Source organism: Nicrophorus vespilloides, unplaced genomic scaffold (assembly GCF_001412225.1).
Source record: "Nicrophorus vespilloides isolate i.1.1-1 unplaced genomic scaffold, Nicve_v1.0, whole genome shotgun sequence".
NCBI lineage: Eukaryota > Metazoa > Arthropoda > Insecta > Coleoptera > Silphidae > Nicrophorus > Nicrophorus vespilloides.
The window spans coordinates 216,345-241,150 of record NW_017097993.1 but is presented as its reverse complement, the minus strand read 5'-3'; the positions used below and the strand labels follow the sequence as shown (position 1 = coordinate 241,150).

The 24,806-nt window shown below is 29.6% G+C and overlaps 2 protein-coding genes across 3 annotated transcripts in view; one reads left to right on the top strand and one right to left on the bottom strand.

The window, feature by feature from the left end:
• LOC108561502 (probable 3',5'-cyclic phosphodiesterase pde-5) overlaps positions 1-4,603 on the bottom strand; it is a 36,888-nt gene extending 32,285 nt beyond the window's left edge. The window contains exon 1 of one of the 2 annotated variants that reach the window (XM_017919465.1): positions 4,152-4,603. In XM_017919465.1, the coding sequence (XP_017774954.1) occupies positions 4,152-4,268 (117 nt within the window). In that variant the 5' untranslated portion in view covers positions 4,269-4,603. The remainder of the gene's footprint in view (positions 1-4,151) is intronic. The other variant, XM_017919464.1, reaches the window with a different exon arrangement.
• A 15,534-nt stretch (positions 4,604-20,137) lies between these two features.
• LOC108561500 (alpha-1,3-mannosyl-glycoprotein 4-beta-N-acetylglucosaminyltransferase B) overlaps positions 20,138-24,806 on the top strand; it is a 96,215-nt gene continuing 91,546 nt past the window's right edge. The window contains exon 1 of the mRNA XM_017919462.1: positions 20,138-20,564. Within this exon, the coding sequence (XP_017774951.1) occupies positions 20,453-20,564 (112 nt within the window). The 5' untranslated portion in view covers positions 20,138-20,452. The remainder of the gene's footprint in view (positions 20,565-24,806) is intronic.

Sequence of the window (24,806 nt, the reverse complement as noted above, 5' to 3'; positions counted from 1 at the left end):
CAGTCAAATGAAAAAGATTCAGCATATGGATGGATCTTCAGCCAATTCGACGGTGTTAAGGATAGACAAAGAGAATAGTGGAATCGCAGAGCATCAATATTACTAAAGTTAACCTACAAGACGGCAACGACATAATGGTAAAAACTTATTACATAACTTTATTCGTTACTTGGCGATTATTCTTCTTTTAACATTCTTATAGTGTAAGCACATTTAACATTACGATTATGACTAATTCTAAAGACATATTTTATGTACGAAGTAGATTATTATTTTGGGATGGGAGTTGTAATACGGAGATATGGGATCAAACATCTTACATTTCTTTTTGTTGTTGAGATTTGAGCCTGATCTGAATCAGATTTTGTGATACAACCAACTTTTACATTTGTTTATATCAAAAAGCCTATTAATTAGGATTCTTTGTTGAAGTGTGATTGTACTTGACGTTTTTTTATATAAAAAGTCGATATGCATAGAAGATTTAGTGGAGGTCTCTAATACATAGATCTTTGTTTATATACTATAATAATAGGTGTAAACAACAATAGTTAACTAAAGTGTACATCTTAATACCTCGTAAAATGATTTTGTCGTTTTATTACATTCAAAATTCCTAAATTTTAAGAAGTGATACGACTTAAGCAACATTACCCTAATTAATGAATTTCATATATCAAAGTTGCTAGATACTCATCAATTTTCTATAATTATTTGAGTAATTGCATCAAAAACTTGTTCAACATTTATTAAATTAAAAAGATAAGAGTTATGTTTTTCTAGTTTAGAAATTATTTCATTTGTTAGAATGATAATAATAAGAATATCTATAGCATATAAAAATGATATAATCACATAATTACATATTAGTAACTTGATTATAAGTTGACTTTAAGTGATTTAAATATATTATATTTTGTTCTGAGAACATACATAAACATTTCCAATGTTTCCGTATTATTTTTTATGTTTCATATTAGTAATAGACAAGTTGTAACTACAGCTAAAGAATCCAAACTTTGACATGTAATGTTTATGAAACTTTGAACGAATTCAATTTAAATAATTATGATATATAAAAAATATAGAACAATAAATAAACAACACAATTAAAAGAATAATCAATACGTAATAAATTAATAAAGTAAATTACAAAATTAAAAATCAATAAATGACATGTGGAAATTAAAATTATATTAATTGCGAAATAATTATGTAATCAATAATGGTTCTCGCATTTGAAGCAAGTATATGTTATAGAATTTGTTATAAAAATATATGAGTAGCTGAGTAGGAACAAGTGGGTATCAATCTAGGGACGTTAGGTATTGGAATAGGGATAATTTGGGACATTTAAATTTGGGAACGATATTTGGGTTTCGAGTGGCACAGAATGTAGAGAGGAAGGTGATGTTGGACTGTTTAGATTTTGAAGGAGAGGGTAAGGTATCGGTCGAGGAGAGGGACTATTTTGGTTTTGGAGTAAAGGAGATCATTAGGAGGATTGTGTAGAGGTTTATTAGGATGTTGTTTTCTGTAATTTTATAGTTTGAAAATAAATATTTTTTTGGAATAAAACGAATTGATGTCTTTTGGTATCAGAATTGAACATAATAGAATCAATTTAATTTCAGTTATAATATTTATGGCAAGAATGAATTACAAAATTAAAACACAATATAATAAAATTTAAAAAATCAACTTTTGCAGCAGTTGGTTGGGTACAAAAAATTATTATTATAATAATAAACAATCATGTTGATGCGTATAATATATTTAAAATTCAACATATTTATATAGTAATTGTTGCTATCTTCTTCTCAACAGTCTCTTATATAAAATTGATTTAATCAATATAAAAAATAACATAAATCTCTTTGGTATTAAGATAAATAGGTTATAAAATACATAAATCTATTAGATGAATTATACATAGTGCACAAAATAGTTAATGTGTTGAGTGCTTTTCTTTGGAGCAACTACAAATTATCTGAAGTTGGTGTTTCAAGATAATGATAAAATAGAAGAATTATGGTCCGCAAAGGGACTAGAAATCATTCTCAAGGGTGCTGATTATTATCGAATTGGTTTATATCTCTTATATTGCTTCTCTATTTACAGTTTTTTCATACAATAATTGGCTAAAGTCAAAACTAAGGCATTTTTCTATAGTATTTAAAATATATTATTGTTTTTAGTATTTTTGGTTCATGTGGTTGAAATTGATGATTTTGTTTACTTATAAATGTAACTGTTGTAATAAATAATATTATTATATAAAAAACTATACACCTATACCTCGCTATACGGACGCTGTTTATACGGCATTTCGCTATAACGGCCTTTTTTAATAATGGCTCACAATGTTTCGTCATACCACAAAAAAAAACACTGTAAAAAGAAGCAGAATGGAAGGCAAAATAATTGTTTCGTTAGCCACTATACGACCATCTTTTACAGAAAATATCTATGCGTGAAGAGAGATATGGGTTATTTAAATTTGTATAAGCATATATAAAATAAGAACATTTTTTAGAAAATCATAAATAAGTCCAGCATTGTTTGTAAAGCAATATTTATAGATAATCACCAATGTCCAATTAAAATCTTGCCAACCGCCAGATCATTTACTGAATGTTTTTATTATAGAACAGTCGTGAATAAAAAGGACGATAAAAAAATATTACAATTACATCTATCGTCATAATTTAGTATTTTAGCACTATCATTAAAAACGTTATATATTGTAATTATTCAATCAATATTAAATAAATACTATCTGAGTGAGACATGAGTTACGAATACAATACATGAATAGTCTTTAGCCATTGTGTTAATGTAGCGTAAAATGTTGCGCCACTACAAAGAATAAAATTACAAATAATTATATAAAATTTAAAAAAAAGCTTTAAATAATAGCGATATTGATCCTCTTACACTGTCTAAATTTTTTTTTTATTAAGAATACAGTTATTTGGATAATATTTATTTAGTATTCATATTCAGTAGCATTGCGTGATATGTTTTGCGTATGTAAATCAAAATATCTGTTTTTATAACAGCTGTGGATAAAACGCAAATTATAAGTGCAAATACACACTCGCATAACATTACTAGATATTATCACATTAGCATGTTTTTGAGTTTTGATAATTTTTTACTATATTGTGTTTTTGTTAGTAAGTCACAATTCTGACGATCTATTCACCACATACAATATATTTTGAAACAAATTTATTAACTTTACTAGTTTCATCAAAGTAGTACTATTTTATTGACACAAACCAAATATCTTGAATAATTAAAATACTTCAATCATTATTATTGTACTATTGAAATATATACTAAGTTTGTTATTAATGTTTTAAGAGTAATCATATTTAATCTTATCCTGTTTCAAACTTTTCTTTTTTTATAATACATATATACTATTAAGTACTTGATGGTAAATAGTCAAAACAATAAATAAAATATTATACATTCTGAATCAATTTTTTTTTATTTTATACCAAAAACTTTAGGTAGGTAACTATGGCTCTTGCTGCAAAAAATCTGGCCACCACTGGTATATATCAATAAAATATTAATTATATAGAAATATAATTTATATTATGTGCAAACGTGACTGCTTGATAAGTTGTCAGCCCTTTTAATGAATAGATGAAAGTTAGTGTTTTGACACAGAACTTTACATTAGATATAAACCGGCGTGCGAGTATTTATTCCATTGCCCATGAACTGAAGATTAGCCAGAAAACAGTTTGGAAACATTGGCATAAGGCTGTTCTCAGGAAGAAGATCGATGTATGGGACGAAACGCTTTTTTTTTGTTTGCTTTTCTTTCATTAATGATAGTTAGAATTAACCATATTAATTATTAAATTAATTAATTATTTCGTAAATAAAGTCATGAAAATAATAGTATACTTGACATAATTTCCATAAATGTAATCTGTACACAGTTTCTGTATTAATTATCCTTAATTATGAATAACAGATATTTTTTTATTAATAATTATGGTAGATGATATATTAAAATAACATTCCGTAACTGTCATAATACTCTTATACATATAATTATTATTAGATATAATTAGATATATTATTAGATAATAATTATTATTAGATATAATTTTTAATGATGATTTTACCTGAAATTGATTCCTATCAGTGTTCATTTGACGTGTCGACGTCGTCGTCGAGACGCTGTTGTCGTCGTCTTCGTTCTCGAGGATATCGGCTATTCGCGGCTCGTTATAACCACTCATTTCAACTGTTGTGAACTGTCCAAGCACGCGATCAGGCGAAAATAGGAGAGCGAAAAAAAGGCAGAATAAGGTTAAAACTTTTCTCCTTTCGTTTTGTTTTGTCTGGATGAGAGCAACAGAAGGACCAAGATACAAGCATATACACTCATGCAGCAAACACGGTAAGAAAGCAGGACACGTTCGTGTCCGTATTGTCGCGATGGATGGTGAACTGTGTGGTCAATTTCGCTCTTTCGACTTATACACGCGCGCACTAAAGCACCGATCTCTCGTGACACTCGAACGTTTATTTACATAATAAATAGCAAACACTAGGGAAAAAAGCAGGATGAGAGAATGCAAGAGGGTATGAGAGTGATCGCGAGGGATAGAGCAGTAATGGCGGAACATTCATAACCATCCACTTCAAACTATTATATTGAATAAGCTCTGCCATAATTAATAATAATAAAAAAAAATCATACACACGGAAGAGGGAACGCAATACGTATTTTATTAGGTAACAAAAAAAAAACATTTTTTTTTATTTCCTTCGACATATGGCACATATTTGGCTAGTAAAAATATTTGGACAGACACACCTATGGTAATTAGATTTAATATACAGTGGAACCTCGCTTAAAGAGCATAATCATTTCCAAAATTTCCGGATTTTTACTCGTATAGTGATTATTTTCTCTATTGTAAAATGTAAAATACGACAATGCGTTCCACGCCGGAAAAAAAAAGTATAACTTGGTTTTGATTTTTAATGATCTTGATTTTCATATTTATGGTTATTTTTATTGTTTGGCATTTTATATAAGTGTTATTAAATTTTGCACAAAAAAATCATGTCTGTACACAAGTTTGGAAATATGTGTGATCACAAACAACACTAAGGTATAACTAGAATGTCAACAAAACCAGGAACTATTTTCCCATTCACATACGTTAAACTCTCTTCAACTGACTCCATTATCTCTTTATAATTTGTATATACAAAAAAGTGCACATAGTTTGTTTATATATTATAATAATGATTCCAAATAATCGAAATAACGTCGCTCGTTAAGCTAATCATTTTTCTTAAAATTTATTTTGTTCGTTAAGCGAGGTTCACTGCTTATTATTTATATTTTATAAATAACAATAGTTTGTTTTACTTCTAGACTTATAGTTTAATTAGAAATAAAGATACATACACATACATATTTTCCATAATTTATTTTATGTATATTTTAAATATGGTAGAAAAGAGTTTCTAATTAGGTATATTAACGTAACTAAACTGAAGCGATACATTTTTATAAACCATTCTTGGCTGCAGTTTGTCAACAGTTATGATTTTTTGGTGCCCCATTTAAGGTATTCAGGGGCGCGGCGAAAATTCCGATATATTAACATAAAGTTCGTCCTGAGATAGACTAATGTTTTGGGGCGCCACGGAAAAATTATGTTATATTAAGGGCGCCACAAACCGAAAAGTTTGGAAACTCCTTTATGGATACATAATCGTGCTTTTCTTACTTTAACAAAGAGTATATTTTTTAATACTGATTTACTTCTTTCGACCACAGTAATTAGAATAGTCTACCATATTTCCCGGGGAAAATAGAAAACAACTACTTAAAATAAATTGTAAATTGTATTTAAAGATATATCATTGCAAATGTTTAAAAATTGTCCGTATAATAGATTAATAGATTTAAATATTTAATTGAATTTACGGAAACTTTATTTTGTTTAATTTTCTTGTCAGTTTCAATTATTGTGATCTAACAAAAAATAATTCAGATAGTAAAATTATAAAATTTCAATTGAGAAAAGAAGATTCATTGTTGGATCCTCATAGTTTTCTGAAATGTATGAAAATACCTTAAATTATACGAGAACATGCCACTGTTGCATCTTAAAAAAATGCTGTTTTAAGTAGATCATTACACAAATATTATATCATTTTGAAGATTTAAATAGTAACATTTATTTCTATTTATATCTACTTCATTCAAGAAAATTTGTGCATTTGGGCGGAAATACTGCGATCAATAGTCCTTTGTATATGTGTAGGACCATATTTGTTGCATTATTTGTTTATTCAACTATTTCGAATTAGTTCAATCACATTCCGTTTCAAACATTTGCTGAAATTCGTATCTCGTTCATTTTCATTATTCAATATATATAATTGGAACATAATTATTATATTACTATATTATTGCATCAACTACTTTTATTTAAAATATAAGGGTCTTTTGTTTCTTGAGGCCACTCAATGCGATTTAACTTAAATTTTTGTTAATGATTGGAAACTAATTTGTGCCATGAGTTTAATATTAACTTGAATTCAGTCAATTAAATCAAAAGGTGAAATGCGATTTCTTGGCATGCGTTTACCATGCCATTAATCACAATATTCAGGTACACCAAATATTATTTCCGATCATTTATCTTTGAAAGAAGCAAATATAGAGCGCACTGGCGTTTCTGACACAATTTGTTATTTTCGCGTCTGATCATATATCACGTCAAGATTTGGTTTCTATTTACGAGCATACATATTTCTTTTATGTATTGTTAACTTATTCGCTGTAAAAAATTTAAATTATTGCATCTATTTCTTACCAATTGTTTATTGCTTATTATTTTTTTTTATTTTTACAGATCTATTTCTGCTCTCAATTGATATTGGACTTTTTATTGAGACACCGGAGATGCTGTAGACTAGTAGTTTTCAAACTGTGTTTCCAGGTAGATCGACAAAAGTGGGACATCGTCACAATTTATTTAGCAGTGGTGCTCTCTATTAAGGAAAATGACGAGCGGAGGATGGAGAAAGAAAGGGAAGAAGGTGTCAGTGGACACACATAGAAGCGAAGAGCTTGCTCAGACAATCTGCATTGCAGATACACGTCAAAACACCGGACCTGGATGCTGATGATGAACAGGAGAGGTTTTAGTGTGGTAAGAATCCCACAGTACCACGACTCCACCTATAGTCCATATGTAAGGTTTTCTCTCCTCTACCAAAAAAAAAAAGAATAAAAGGAGGTAGATAGAAAAATGTATATTCTTACCTATTATATGTATTTATACTCATAAATAAGAAGACTATGGATTTTAAAATTCCATAAATATGAAGTTTTAAAAGCATATGCTGCATAATATGTAATTACTCTTAATACACAACCATAACACATAGTGACCAAATACTTATTTGGTGTCCCTCAATAAAACAATACCATTACCAGCGCCATTGATACCCTTCTGATTAGACTCCCCTTTTGCTACGGCACTATGCACAAATGATTATAATATTTAACAAATTGTGAACAAACATATATATTTTTGTTGATATATTAAATAAATCTATTGGATTTTTTGCATAATTATCAGGCATTTGAAAAACGGCGTTTTTTTGTTTATAAAAAATGTTGTTTTGTTTACTTGTTTTTAATATAAATATTTTTTGTAAATGGGTAGCAGTTATTGAAGTAGAAGGTGACTACGCTCCGGAATAATCATTTAAAAATGTTATTGTAGAATTTTTATGTTTCTTTTTTCATAATAAATATTGTTTTAAAAACACCTGATAATGATGCACCAACCAAATATTATAATTTGATTACAGAAAGGTTATGCTCCAACCCAATAAAACGAATAATAATAATAATAAAAAAAATGTATTATACATATACATACAAATGCGGGCTAATCATTTTATAATATAATATATATTTTATATTAACATTTTGAGAAATTAAAAAACATTTCAAAATTAATTATTTTGACTCTGTAGTTTAATTTCAATATAAATGGTACAATATATAAATATATATATTTAATTAAAATGTCCATTTGGACCGTGGATTTGTGGCATTCAATTAAATTCGATTTGGAACTTTGATAAAATAAATCGGTCGAAAGGTAAAACATGTACAAACCACAGAATATATCGAATAGAAATAACTTGATTGCGAACTTCCGATATTTGATGACCAGAATCGTTTATTTAATTGTTTGTTACCACAATAGTATAAAAAACCTTCAACTAAAATTGTATAAAATCATACACACACAACATTATGTGTTTTATCAGTTAACTCGTTCTTAAATAATCACGATTGTGATATTATTTTATTTTTTGATGAAATATTTAATGTAACAAATAACGTTGAAGAATAAAACATATGAGAAAAGTTACGCATTGGGACGATTCTCTACATTTTTTCGTGCGACCCCACATATTTGTTTGTAACACAATTGCTAAGAGTATTTTACCAATTTTTCACTTTGACACAAGATGACAGCTGGCAGTTCACAACCCATTAAAAATGTAATGAGTCCCAATTCAACCCAAATGTTGAGAAATGCTGGAATTGAGAATTGAGGAAATATTCGTACAAATGTTTTTTATTGTTAGTTTCATAGAATTATATATTTTTATACAGTAAATTTTTTATCTTGTGACGGGTAGATTTATCAATTGACATATAATCATTGGATTTTTTGTAGATCTGTATTATTGCTATTATATAATTATATTGTATATTATTTGCTATATTATAATTATCCGCCATTCCCTACCTTTGTTGCATTATAGGTTGATATACTATTTACAATAAATTTTGTGTAATCCATATATTTTAAATAAATGAATTAAATTACATGGCCGGGACAAGTGTGTGTCAATCGAGTCACTTACCTCAGATTAATAATAGGAATTGTTGAAAAAATAGGCGCACTTGATTGAAAGTATTGAATTTGTCTGCTTTCTTGCTGGTTAACCGTAAAATATTGATAAATAATGCTTGGTTGCCTATATATTTTCGATGGTCGAGAGTACATACAATAGGAACAACATGGAACAATTATGGCATGTGCGGATGTGAGCCTATGTTGTGCGCGCAGACCTCTTAAAATCTGTATTACTAAGATACTAAGATGAATACATTATAGCTTATGTGTGAAATCGTTTATAATATGTTACAATATAGAAAATCTATCATCATAAATGTATTTAAATTTTCAAGATTGATTTGTTTTTAATAATCCCTCTGTCCGAACATAAGGTATACATTTGAAAGAAAATCTTAGATTATCTAGAGTTTCGAAAGCAACCGGCAATACTCATTATATTGGTATTGTTTACATTGATACCTAAATAACCTAACATATTTGACGTTGCTTTTGAGTTAATTTGGAATTTAAAGACCAAATATTAGTTTTTTTTAAAGAAAAATAAAATAGTCACCGCTGTAATTTAAAAATAGTAAACATTAACCCACATAACGTGAATTTACAAAGAAGAGATGCCAAATCGAAGCAATTGACTAATGCAAAATGCCAAACACAATTGATGAATTGACTGAATATGTTCAAGAAGCATTTAATACATTAGAAAGAAATACTCTTGATAACGTTTTTATAACATTACGAACGTGTATGGAATCAATTATGTTAACAGGAGGGGGAAATTCCTATAAAATTTCTGATATAAATAAGGAGGGCGACTAATAGCCGAATGGTTAAGTCGCCCTACCCACGATTCCGTGGGCGCCGGTTCGAATCCTTATCAAGCCAGGCCCCTTGTGAGCCCTCTCGGTGCTTGGGCCATCGTTCATCATGAATGGACAGGTAAATGAAAGAAGTTTACCAAAAATCAAATGTCTACCGCCATTAGATTTAATTAATTCGCAGCAAAAAGATTGTAAATTGAATATTATGTCATAGTAATACAAAAAACATGTAAATTTAACTAAATTTGGATTACACTTAAATTAGTGTATTTTAGTTATATTGTTACAATAAAATGAATTTAATATTTAATTTTAGTTTTATTTGATATTTATTCGCAAATGTATACTATATTTTCGAACAAAAAAATGTATACCATAAAATATTAAAATGTATGCCATATTTTCGATCAGAGAGAGAGAGTATTAAATTTAAAATATTAATAAATATAAAAATAATAGAAAAATCAACCAGCAACAAATAACACTACTGAAATATCAGTTTGTTTTATACGTATTTGGTATTATACATTTGCTTCAATATTGTAAGGAAAATCCGGAATTCGATGGAGACACAATAACAAATTTTATTAATAAACTCTTATTGGATGTTGTAAATGCTGGTACAAATTTTATTCATAATTATTTTAAACTAAATTTTAAACAAAAAAGATTGACCGTTTAATCATTTACCAGTAATGTAACCACTAGTCACAACTCGTCTATATAAATACTTAAAAAGTGGTCAAAATTTATGCTTGTAAATATAAAATATGTTATATTCAATATATATATTAGAAAATAAATGAATATAAGAACTTAATATGGTTTACAAATATCTAAAGCTTGAAGTTTATCAAAATTACATAAAACAGATTATTATATTAAATAAATTCTTTCATGAAATTAATATTGAAGTTCCTATACTACTTATTCGAAGGGTTTAATAAAATTTCAGTAAAAGTTTTCTCAACATGTTCGATGCATTTTTCTTTCTGTACAAAATAATTCAGACTGAAACAATTTCGTGTATTTCTTAAAAGCCCGCCAAGCTCGGATACGTCTGCGACTAGAATATTAATTTTTATTGCACTTTCCCATAAATCCGTAAATATCTTCCGTGATATACTGCTCTTAGCAAACGCGATTTAGTATTCCTAAATGTATTCAGCGTTATACATGGATTCTAGTTATAAGCTTGTGATTTAATACGTGAACTCCCAAACTGGAATACGGCGCCGTTTAAAACTGTTCGATGATGGAAATAATGCTGTTTACGGTGCCTTTTTTTTCCACAGGCTCTGCGTAATTTAATATTTCATTATACAGGACAAAACCAATTTACCTGTTTTAATTAAATGCTTCGCAATAATTCCATATTTGTTGGTGTTCGCGACATCGAGGAGTGCTGCAGATGATGATGATGATGCGACCCGGTGCGCTTCAATTACGGGACTCAAATTAGTTTCAGTGATGACGATGTCGCCGCCGATGACGCTGATGATATGTCCATATCGATTATCAATTATCCGGGGCTATGCAATGACATAGGGTTCCAGAGAAATTCCCGATGATTGCACAACAAATTGCTTTGTTTAATGAGGCTGTATGTGTTCCGTGTATATGACTGGGAGTGATATGTCTGATATGGAGACGACGTCAACGTCGACGACGCGCCAATCAATGGCGACAATTTAAATTTGCTCCAGCCTACTTTCAATTCGAATCCACCAATGCGTAAACTTATTGATATTCCACTTGAGAGAACTGAATAAATATACTCTGGATACACCTACGGATCCCCTAGTTATCTTACTTCAGTAGTTTAAACGTTTGCATATTGAATGCAAACCAAGGCAGACAATTGAAATTTGGTATTCAAACTTATCATCTGATTTTAGTTAATTACAGCTCATTTTTCAAAGACAATAGTTGTCCTTATAAGGGATTTTCAAAAGGTATACATTGCTATAATTTTAGTAGTTAATAAATGTATAACTGCCATTAATATTTCATTCAATTGAACTATTGCTTATATATTATATTATAAATTTTGGAAAATTTTAAAACCTGCTTTTTGATGTAGAAATAAAATGGTTGTATATAACCGAATACCAAATATAGGATATTTTATTTAGTATTTGTTGCCCCATACTGAGCAGCGGTTGTTATAAAAATGTGTTTTTCGATCTGTGTATTTCTGCTATAATGATTTTTTTATTCCTAACGGATTGTCGAATATATTAAATATATTTTAATTAAATATTTTATATAAAAATAATTTGGGCATGCTAAACTTATTATTACTACAAAAATAATTAATGAGTAAAAATATTACATATAGCTCAATATTAATATGTAATAAACTATAAATCGGACGGCAAATCTGAATGTCAACAACATGTATTTTTGTACGTACTAATTTTTATTTGACCTAATTTGGTCGAAATAAACTAACAACCAATTGTTTATTATTATTTTATTTATTTATGAAAAACTTAAACAACAAGTTTAACAGTTCATAACATCATTAAATATAAGATGCGTCGGTAAGTGCACTCGATTTAAATTTAGCGCTATTTTTACAAATTTACAAATAAATTATTTTCTTTGTTTTATTTTAAGGAACGAAAGAGAAGTAATTCTAGTTTGTTGTATTTCTAAATTTCTTTAAAGCTTTGAACTAATAATACTGGACTTATTTACACTAGTATGAAAAGCACAGGGAACTTAAATTTAGCGTAATTATTTATGCTCATTAAGACATTTATCAAGTATATTCATAAGGGATTAATTAAGTTTATTGGGTGTACCAATAAGATCGACGGATTTAATTTTTGAATAAAATACATTATTCGAAAAGCTATATTTTTAGCTGAGGACTCATTTGGATCATTATTTCGACTGAAAATTCCACGAAGTCTACAAAAAAAATGACTTCAAATTTAAATCCTACGCTCTTACTGGGAGACAAGTAACTTAGATAAATAAATAAATTAATTAAAGCATTCAAATAATATGCTTTACAATTTTCCAAACGATCTCCTATATTCTAAAATAGTTCCTCTCCTCAAAATATAATTCACATTATCCCTTAAATTTAAATGTAAAGAGTCTAATATGCAATATTTATTCCAATATTAAAGTATCAACATTCAATACTTAATCTTCTTATAATTATATTTTTATATCACAATATTTGTTAGTATATTGTATTTATTTATAATATCAATGCAAATATATTCGGGGTAGCTGAAATGGGATAGAAATCTAATGTAAAACAAAATTGCCTGTGCTGATCAAAATATATCCTGTATAAGGGATACGCATATTTTGATATTTTAGTTCCATCGAAGATGGGTCTGAATATATTATACAACGGTTGTTCGTATTATTTGTTATAATTGAGGCAAGGGTTCACGCAGGAACCCTAGATAACTGAATTATTAGAAAGTGCACGAAACAGTGGATTTACACCACTATATTCATTAACAAGTAAATATATATTTTATTCAATAATAACATTTAACAATGATTACACAATCTACACTAAAATATTTAACATTTTCCATCATGAAATGTGGTTCTTGAAAAATAATAAATTATTGCTCAGAAAATATAAAGATCAATAAATATAAATTGTAAACCATAAAATAAAGAAATATTCCGTATAAATAAATACCAAAGGGCTTTGGTTTTTTAGCATGTTGATCGAATGAAAGTTATTGAAAATGTGTAAACATAATTTTATATAAATGAAAGGTCTTGGTGGAGTCCAAAAAACTTACTGTGTTCCTTGTGGGCATTTATTTCTTGGCTGTTAAAATTGAGTGAAAATATTTGTGCTTGAAGGCAAAACAGATCTGCTGATTATATTTGATTTACTCCAAATCGACATTTCTTGAGTTATATTTCTCGGAAAAGCTAAGATACCATTACATTTTATTCTAGTATTACACTATTGTAAGCAAATATTACTGTTTCTGTGTTATTTGAAATAAAAAGTGAAACAGATCCAAAAATATAAACTATTGACGTAACTGAAAAAATCTTTTTACATAAATCATCTTCAATCATTTACATCATCATCATTACATAACATCTAGACACGACAGTTACACCAGTAGATGATGAAGTTTCTTTCTTGAGTGCGCATGACTTTATATGTTTCAAAAAATAATTAGTAATACTAAGGTGACCAATCGTCCTTCTCTAGGAAAGACAGTCCTTCTTTTGTAGGTTCTGCCCTTCCTCGAAAAGTGTCCTCCTATCTGTTTTCCTTTCTGAGATTTTAAAACTAATCTGTTAATCTCTGTATTCAGAGATTCCCAAAGATACAATCAACACAGCGTCATATGCCATGCCAATAGATGTGAAAGTAATAATATCGACAATTTATCTGTGTTATATTCGTTTTACTCGTGTGGTTACTTTAAAAAAAAATTGTAAAATTGGCCAGATATTGAAAATTGTGTTGAGTTTTTATCGAAAGAAATGCCTAATCTCTTACTGGGTTATTGAAAATTGGGAAAGTCAACATGTTGAAATTTATAAAAGATGGGTGGAAATTTGAAAATTTAGTTGTTTTCGTTGAATTTACTGCCTGCCCTGGAACTAATATCAAGGATATTTCTTGCTCCGAAATCAAATAAATAAAAGGGATGTAAGCATAATTAGTGTATTTTTGTTTGAATTAATTAAACGTTTCATTTATTACGTTGTATTTTTTTCTTATATTTTTTTGTGCTCCTTTCCATTGTAAAAAAAATCTGTGGATCTTCACTTTCAGGAAAATAATTATTAAATTATCAGCTAACATTCTTAAACGTGGGCTTATTATATTCAATATAATTTTTCGGTTAACGCTTAATTCTAAAGTTCTTCTAAAAGTGGAAATATTTATATATCTTCATTTTGTTCGCGGACCGGGAAAAAGACTGCTGTCGGTTTTCGGACTATCCATTGCCAATCACTGCTTTGTACAATATTGTATTTAATTTCGTTTTGTATAGTCCGGTTTCAAACAGTCAGCGATATTGGCGAAACCTTGACTAGACTGCGCCTTATTTTCTTTTATTATGACATTTGTATTAGGTAAACTTTTTAATTGAAATTTTTAGCATTATTTTCTTTTTTTAATTTATCGGTTGGCTATCGTCTTCTAGGTTAACTTCAGTAGTATATTGATGCTATGCGATTCTACTATTTGCTTTCACTGTAAATCTGTTGCTATCCTTAATACTGACATTGTCCATCGACTTAACTGAAGGTCCATATGCAGAACCTCATTCATTTGGCTGTCCATTCATGATGAAAGATGGCTCTATTGCTGCAAGCACTGAGGGAGATTACAAAAGGCCTCACAAGGTTGGAATCGAACCAGCACTCACTGAATTGTGAGTAGAGCGACTTAACTATTCGGCTATTCGTCGCCCATAAAGTGCTTTATTTCAAAATTTTATTGAAATAAACAAATAGAAATTTAATAAAGAAATATTTGCAATTTTAAATTCGTAAAAATAAAAATGTTTTTATATTGAAAAATGTTCATTTTCCGTTGTAAATAGTCTGTATTCGCGAAGCATCTCCACTCTCCGGAAATTTCTATAAACTGTGGAAGCCCGAAGCACTCAAGCATCTTGAGACCCTTACTTTATAAGTTTTAATACAGGAAAATGTAAAAATCTTTTAATAAGAGTGTCGACATGATTATAAGCCTTAGGCCTCTAAACTTATAAAGATATTAGCACCGAACGAAAATACCGTGAAACATATTAATTTAAATTTAAGAAAATCATTTAATTTTAATGAAACGCGCTTAAACTCTTAAGTTTAAGTCTTACAGGAACAATTTGAACAAAATAATTTATTTTTTAATAATATATGTATGAAAATATATTATGGTTATATATTCTTTTAATGCGTAATTAATTTATAACTATTCATAAATTCTTTATTTCATTTTAATTGCAAAATTAGACAAATTAGATGTAATATTGCTCAAATTATGGACCTATTTTACTGAAATGTATTCATATCTACTAACTGTATTATTTTTTTTATGTACAACAAATAAAATTACTTTGAATGTCAACGATACATATTCTATTGCTAAAAATATATTCATATTTGAAAAATCGCACACACAACGTTTTTGTATGATGTTTCCATGGCCACGAGTTCAATATGTGACCTCAAGGAAACGGCAGCATTGATTCACATTGGAAATGTATGGACTGGAAAAGAACTTTTGAAAAATATTTAATATTCACAACTCTACAAAGATCCTCTATTCTGTACAAACCACATTTTAATACTATAATATCAAATCAGGTTTTAGATAACTGTTTATATATTTTAATTAATAATATTAAGTTACATGTTTCTAAAAATTAAGTACTGCTATCACTTTATTCATAATCACTGGTTATATCGCTTTAGTCGTTGGGTTGTTATGTTATCAAAATTATTTAAGCCTTAAAGACTGCAATAAAGTATAATATTTTAGGTAGAAATGCGTTAACTTAATTCTGCTTTTGATATTGTTTTGAATTGTGTCTATATAATAAACGGACTGTAGGGAGCACCACACAGGTAAACATTTATGAGAAAAGATCTAGTCCAAAAAAAAGAGGGAATTTATTGCGCCTAATAAAATTAGAAAAATAATACCTGTAAAATATAATATATGAAAGGTGAGAAACGTACTGCCATTATCAGTTACTTGAATTTATCAGTAGAGAAAGCATATAGATTGCTATTTACTAAAATAAGTTTAAGAAATAATATTGGAGAAGTTAACATCAACGAGATGAATGAAGATGAGGAAGTAGTGTTTGTAAATGAATACAAGATGCATGAGGTATGCAATGATCCAGATGAACTTGATATGGAGGTAGATGAAAATGCTCAAGGCGACGAAGTTGTTTTCGTAATTGAATACAAGTTGGACTATCAGCATAAATCTCATATGGGCATGGATGAAGACTTATAAGACGACCATGAAAGTGACTATAATCATATTGAAGACGAAGAAACCATGAATATAAGTTTCAGAGAGGCATGAGATAACTGAGGTACTCAATAGGGAAATCTCCGAGATATTAGAAAGATGGGAAAAAGAATATCAACATCCTGATGTTAATATGTCATAGGTAGAGGAAGAATAATCTCAATATTCTGATGATTACGCTGAGGAGACGCTGCATCGAAGCGGTGTTACAGAGAGGCATGGAGTCTGCTACAGGCGTGAGAATCTCAATCGAACAATATGATATGTCAGAGGTAGAGGAAGAAGAATCTCAATATTCTGATGATTACGCTGAGGAGACGATGCATCAATGCGGTGTTACAGAGAGGCATGGAGTCTGCTACAGGCATGAGAATCTCAAGCGAACAATCTGATATGTCAGAGGTAGAGGAAGAAGAATGCAACATCTCTGCAACAACTCTGCGCGATTTTCTGCATTCTTTGGCGAGTTTTATTTGTAAATATAGGTGTTAACTATATGGTCAAGTAGTGTTATTAGTGTTATTGTCCTGAAGGTCTTTAGGTAGATCACACGTCTTTTTATTAAGTGACTCACTTTGATGTTAGATATACCCGGTATGGGTTTTATTGGCCTCTTCGCACATTTGGAAGACCATGCAGCATGATCCTCCGAGTTGCATGCCATACACCGGAGGGAAGTGACAAAGTGCATCGGTTTGTTGGCTCTGGCATTTGGAGCACTTGGTCTTGTTCGGACATACGTCATATCGGTCAGTTACTACCACAGACTTAGGGTTGTCTGACTTCAAAATGAAGCATGTCTTCGTTTCTAGAATAACATTCTTTCGGTTGAGATTTTTTGTTTGCAAAATACTTCTTATCAGTTGAAATAGCAGGTTCTTGTGGCGTTTTGAAGACCTCGGCGATCTTTGGTTTTAGTTGTGTAGTTATTTTTGCAGATTCTTTCTTCGGTATTCTGCGCTTCCGCTCTCCCTGCTCCCATCAGGAACCCGTGGCCTTCGAAGAGCAATATGATGAATCGGTGCCCTCTGCTTCCTGATCCATGGTCACAAGTATGAACTGCGATCACACAGCACACACTCGATTCCAAATGAAGCCAAAAAACAGAAACATTTCTTATCACAATGCTGCTATCAAACACGTCTATACTGCTCCGCGTCCTGAATCGAAGTGGTGTTTTTACAAATACAACATAATAATTTTGAAAATTTATGTTTTATTTTCAATCATACTTAACAGTTACTCCTTTTCTTTCAGGCTATCAATTTTCAATTTATATATTTTATTTGTTTTTGATGATTTTTTCTATTATGCATCTAATAGTAGGATGTAGAATATACATAAGATAATTAATAGTAAACATAATTTCTACTATAAATACATTTACATACACACAAAGTACTATTATCCGCTCTTCTTTTAATTAGTTTCTTAATTTTAAGAAAATGAGTTCTTTTGGTTATAATTGTAATAAAAAATTGTAAAATACAGAGTTAGTATGTTCATGATTGAGAAGAAAAAATATACTACAGGTATTAATTAATTATCATAAAACAATCATAATTAAAAAAAAAACAAGGTGAATAGCTTTTTTTATTTAAAAGGAATTGTTATTTCCTTTTTTTATAAAGCTATTTATATATTTTGGTTTGATGATGTTTATTAGTTAAGTAAAGTCTTTTGCTCAGATATTTTTCTTTTATTTATTACATTATTACAAATATATATGTTATTATTATTTCTATAATTCAACTAATTGTCGTATCCCGGGGATGGAATTTGGACACTGTGAAACGACAGACATATAGTCTTCCGTTGCGGCGTCTGTAGAGGGTTTTAGTAATACTGTAAATATGAGTTCTCAAACTAGCATCCAGTTACGTAGCTTGGGTTGCCCTTTTAAGACTAACTTTGTATTACATAAACATCCTATTATATAGTAGTGAATTAACATAGTAGGAGTACAATATTTGGTAAGGGAAGATAGAATTTATTTGACGATTGTACTTAACTTTCCCTAATTATTAAGTGAATAGGCGGGTGTACATATTAGTATATAACTAGTACCGGTTGTACATAACACAATGAAGGTTAAAACGATTAACACCTGAATTTACTATTAAGTTATAATTTCTCTGTATATTATAATTATATAATCATTACAATCATTTCAAAATGATGTATTTTAAGAATACATTATAAGTTACATAAAATATAATTGGTAATTAAATATTATATTTGTCATTAAACAATATTGGGTTGTAAAGACGTATATTTCTGAAGTCATCGCTTACTTCATGTAAATTAGTTTAAAGTATCTTAGAAAATACGTACATTATTCCTTATGAAAGTATAAACATCCGTATGATCGTACGGATGTGTTAGTACCAATGAAGTGTACCAGGCAGTTGTAAATGGAACAATACAAACAATAATTATATAATGATTATGTTAGAAGAATCAAATCCTCCAGATTATATATTATATCTATTCACGCAACCGATTCAAGTTTACTGTTTTCTCTATATTAAAAAAAATGTACATAACGACTGAAATAAAATTTAAATATTTACTCAATTCCCAATATGATATCGGGGCATTCCTACAAATTATACGTTGGAACGAATGGATATAATGACCGTCCGATTAGTGATAAATATTCTATATGCAGATAAAATAAATCGCAGAAAACCCTACACGTCTACCTACATCAAAAATTTGCGGAAACCCTTGAAAACAGTATACTTTTACTATTTTACATATATTAATAAATATTACGTATGAATAGGCACGAAAATGAAACAGATTTTTAAAGGATAAAAAACGTAAAATATGAATTTTTACAATTGAATAAATATTTTGTTTATCATATAAGTTTTATATTTCATTATAATACTAGTTACAAAATTTATGAGTACAAATAGTTAAATTAATGTAAAACAGGTAATCAAACTCAATAAGTTAGATATTTCTATGCTGTATTAGAATAATAGAATTTTATTGCTTTAATGAGTTTATCTAGTATATTGTGATTTAATTGCGATTGTTAATCATGCACCCTTAATACTACATGTTTATGGATTGCCGGAAGCTTTAAAAGAAGTGGGTCATTTTGGTGCATGATAATAGTTCATTTTTATCTTTCTCGATGGAAATGGTGAAGAATTGCTCCCCGATGTCCCGACGAATAAACCTCGACCCCGTACCATCCCAACCCAACCCGATGGTAATATTTGCAGGTACGTATGTGCATGACCGACCATCGCGCCTCAACGTGATCGATTGATGGATGTGAAGAGCGCGAGCGCAGACCTTCGTCGTCGCTCGGGCGGCAGGCGCGGCCCCTCGTGTGGATTCGTGAGGCGACGAAACCGCGTGTCCTACGGTCGCCGCAGAGTTGTTGCGCCTCCGCCGTTGCCTATCGTTACATAAGTACCGGTCGCAAGGTGATTCCAAGTCCCAGTACCGAATGTCATGTTGGATGGTGCGTTGCGCCCGTGCACCACCTCCACCATCTGAACTACAGAACTATGCTATCGGCGCGTCTTCGCTGTTGTAGCCGTTGCCGCCGCCGTTATCTCCTCTTCCGTCGCTCTCGCAGTTGTTCTTGTTGTTTGTCACCTTGTTGTTATTGTTGTTGTTTTTGTGCTTCCATTGTCAACTAGACTTAGACGCACATGGCGGTGGTGAATTTGGCCGCGACGCCGCTGCGACGTCGCAACTGCCTCCTGGCGATCGCCTTCGTCGTCTTCGTACCCTTCTGCATTTTCGTGCTCTTCTCAGTTCCTGGTAAATTGCACCGTTTATTTATTGCTACTCTATTTACTTTTACTGCACTCCTCGTCTCCGCTGTTGCACTTCAATAACGTAACCCTCTTACGTAATACGTGAACATCTTTCCGCCACCCACGCACGCTTCTTCACTTGACTCCGGATTATAACAGTAGACCACGTGCGCACTCATAACACACGCGCGATCGCCCGCACAAGAATCAAAACATCCACAACCCGTATGCAGCGACAGCAAATATGGGTTTCCACTTTAAATAATTATTGATATCATTTATTTAAATTTATTCTCATTATCTCACTAATATCTAATGACAAAAAAATAGTTATTACATTCAAAACTTTCACAGCGGTTAATATTCATTCATTTAATTTATCCTGGTAAACCGCACATATTTTATTAATAAAAAAAAATGACCTTGTATAAAGCATATTTCCATAATCTTAATGCAATTATTCATTCAGTCAATTTAACTTCGAAGCTACAAATATTTATTAAGTAAAAACTATCTTCAAACTTTGCCATTTCTATATATTTGTTCACTTTCTCTTACAAACATTTCACTAACTCCGTTTATTTTAAAAACTTTCACACAAGCGTATGTTTTATGAAATCAATGTTAACTAAGATACATAAATACTTAAAATTAAAAAATAAATAAATAAACAAAACAAATTTATAAACTATTAATTTTCAGTTATTTTTAATTGATTTCTTTGAATTAAATCTGACATACTATAAATCTTTTTGATAAAATATATGCATAAACTACAATCAATTAATTTTATTCATTTAACATAAAAATAAATTGTTCCTTCTTGAGATCGACTTTTCTTCTTAAAAAGTGATCAAAATCAACTTTTCCACTTAAAATGTGATTACGACCTACCTGATCTATAGAAATGTATTTTTTGGTCTTTTGAGTCACATTACAATAACAATTAATTATTTGCGATCGCTCATCATAATCGATACTTTAACCGTCCCTGCTTTATAATATTAACTCCATAGTTTTTAATATCAAACATAATATTTTCTTGTCACTGATCTGAGTATTTTAAAACCTTTCTGCCATGAAGCATTTATGAAATCAAAGTATGCGAAACAAAAACTATTGGTTGGTGCAAAATTATCAGGCGTTTAGTAGGCTAGTTTTTTGTTAATAAAAATTGCTGTTTTATTTACTTTTTTAATAACCGTCTTCCAAGTAAATAGCAGTTATTGAAGTAGATGGTAACTACGCTCCAGAAAAACCTTTATAAATGTTATTGTAGAATTTTTATGTTTCTTTTTTCATAATAAATATTGTTTAAAAACGCCTGATAATTATGCACCAACCTAATATAATCAATCAGCTTCATTATTTTGCTCCGCAAGTTTTCCTGATTGATGTTTTCCAAAATCTAATTATTTTCAGACATTGTTCAGAAAATTTGACCCAGGAATAAGAAAAGAATAGTTGCATTCACTAAGCAATCTATGAATTTAACTAGACAAGATAAAAAAATGTGAAACAAAAAAAATGTATAAATAAATTAAATAGTTTTGAACTAATTTTGTATATTTTCAGTGATTTTACAGCAAAACTCAGTTTGTTTCTGAAAATATACAAAATTAGGTAAATGTTTCATCAGAACAATTGAATTTATTCGAGCTTCATTCATTATAACAATAAAACATATTTCATCAAAATACTAATAATTTATACTTTGTTAAAGGTATAAACTTTATACAAGAGACTAACAACTTGTTCATTCTTAAAAAGTGATCGGAATTCATTTTTTTTTCTCAAAAAATATTCCCAATATGCCCTAACCTAATCTATTGTTTTTGTCTCGTGTTTCTAGTGTCACATTCGAAATATTCTTTTTCTTTAAAATTTTCTCGATCGTCGTTGATTGTATAAGCAAATCATTGTTTATCATACAATTTAACGTAACAAACCACGCATATATTGTTATATCAACCTTGCATAAATCAAATGACGCATTTACATAATCTTGGCGCAATTAATTATTCATTGTAAAAATTTTACTTGAGAAACCGCAAATATTAATAACAAAAACAAACTCACATAAATCATATTTTTCCATTTATATAGTCGAGCTTATCAAAACAGCAAGTTTCCATTAGAAACGTTTCAGTGATTCCTTTTTTTTCTTACTTTTTAGGCTTTCACAGCCGTGAAAAGTCTTTTGATTAAATGAAGGGCGTAAATAGTAATTACGCGAAAAAAGAATGCGCAACGCGAAAGGCGTTAATTAACTTCTCCTGACGTAATTACGAATGTATAGTTTCTTTTATTTACTTTTTCCATTTGCTAATTAGCATTTGTAAATAGAGGATTTGTAGAGCGCTAGGAATGTAAAATCGCTTTTAACCAGTAACATCTATCTAACATATTTGTTATGGATTTCGTGTCATTCTTCTGGTACATTTCTAATGAGCTTATTTTGTTTTACTTTTCAATTTATATAACGGTACATTAAAAAATTAATATTTATGCAAAAAAAAATAATTACAAATTCTTGATTTAACATAGAATAAAATTATTAAACAGGACATATGTGTGTTCATAATTATATATTTTTGGAAGTAAATAATGTCTTTATAATCTACAGAGATGTAGTAGGTTACAAAATCCAGTTACTGTTAAATCTAAATTAACAATCTACTGAATGTTCAATCTCTTGAATATATATTAAATATTTGTTGCACACCAATATATGTAATCGGTTCCGGACTAATCGAGGACTTTTAACGACATAAAAAATAAACGTTAATTGAAATGAATTTTTCATTGTGGTTCCGAACTGATCGAGGCCGCATCATGCGATGTATTTAGGTTATTGTTCATCGCATTTTTGCACACAAAATTTTCAAATTACCTCTAAATTACCGGTTAACCGGTTTTTACTAAAAATATTTACCGTTTACCGGTAAAAAATACGGTAAATTGAATTACACCTCCAAATTATATATTTACATTAAGTTTAATATTTTTAAACTATTCTGAAATGAACATCACACACTAAATTAAAAACAAATACTAAATAGATCATATTTTGCATTACATGATTATTATATTATATTTGTTACTGAAATTATAAATACAACTATTTTTTATAATAATAATTCAAGACTGTTTAATTAGATTAATTATAAATAAGCTTATAATTAATGTTAATTTAATTAAAATCTGATGATATTTCCAACTAACAGAAACAACTTTTAACGAGATGCATATTATGTTCAGATGTAAAAAAAGGAAAATTTTGCTAATTAGTAATGTCGTTTTATTCCATATTCCATGAAGTTCCATTTCAGCTTAACACAATTATGAATTGCTGCAACATGCAATGTTTAACAGATCAAACTTGATGCAACTATATATATATATAGTAACGGAAATGCCTAGTAAATACGTTAGAGATTTAATTAATTTCTGCTAATGCAAAAGCAACAGATGAAATGTAAATATTTATTAATATTAATTGGAATATTAATAACTCATATGTATTCAGAGCATTATTATCCTACAAATAAAGCAAAGAATTGCAAAAATGTTTTAATCGATAAAAAACTGGTATTATCGCAATCACACAATATTTGTAATATGTATTCTATGAAAGAGTTATTCTAATCTATCTGCTAACGAGCTACGCCATTGTTAGTGCTTTTACGTGGACGTCATCAACGAACGATAAAACATCAAACATTTTTTTAATCTGTGATTCGCATTGACATCGCTACAATTTTGATGATGGTTAATGCAACAGTTGCATTTTGAATAAGCGAACGCATACAATGAACAGCGTTTTTGGCTTTCCTGTAAATATAATTGAAATTTCGAACCAATTTCGAAGGCAAATAGCAAGGAACTTAAGAACTAATTTAGATAAGCGCCATCCCGGTCCTTTAAATGTCGCGAATCCAATTTCGGAAAGTGGCTGTCGTTAATATCGTTTCGTTATCCAGGATAATGTTATTCCCATTTGCGATATGCGCGCTCCCACACACTCACATACACATAATGATTCGTTGTAAGAGGTTTGCTGAATTTGGATAGGAACAAGTATGACATTTTGCTTCTCCGTAACACGTGCCTTCATACTCATTAGAACGTTGATAAACCCATCAGATAATATCGTTTGATTTACGTAATTGGGGCAATTCAGTTAACGAGGGACGAGAATTCATCGATTGCGGTTTTGAATAATTGTAGTTTGAAATTTGGAAGT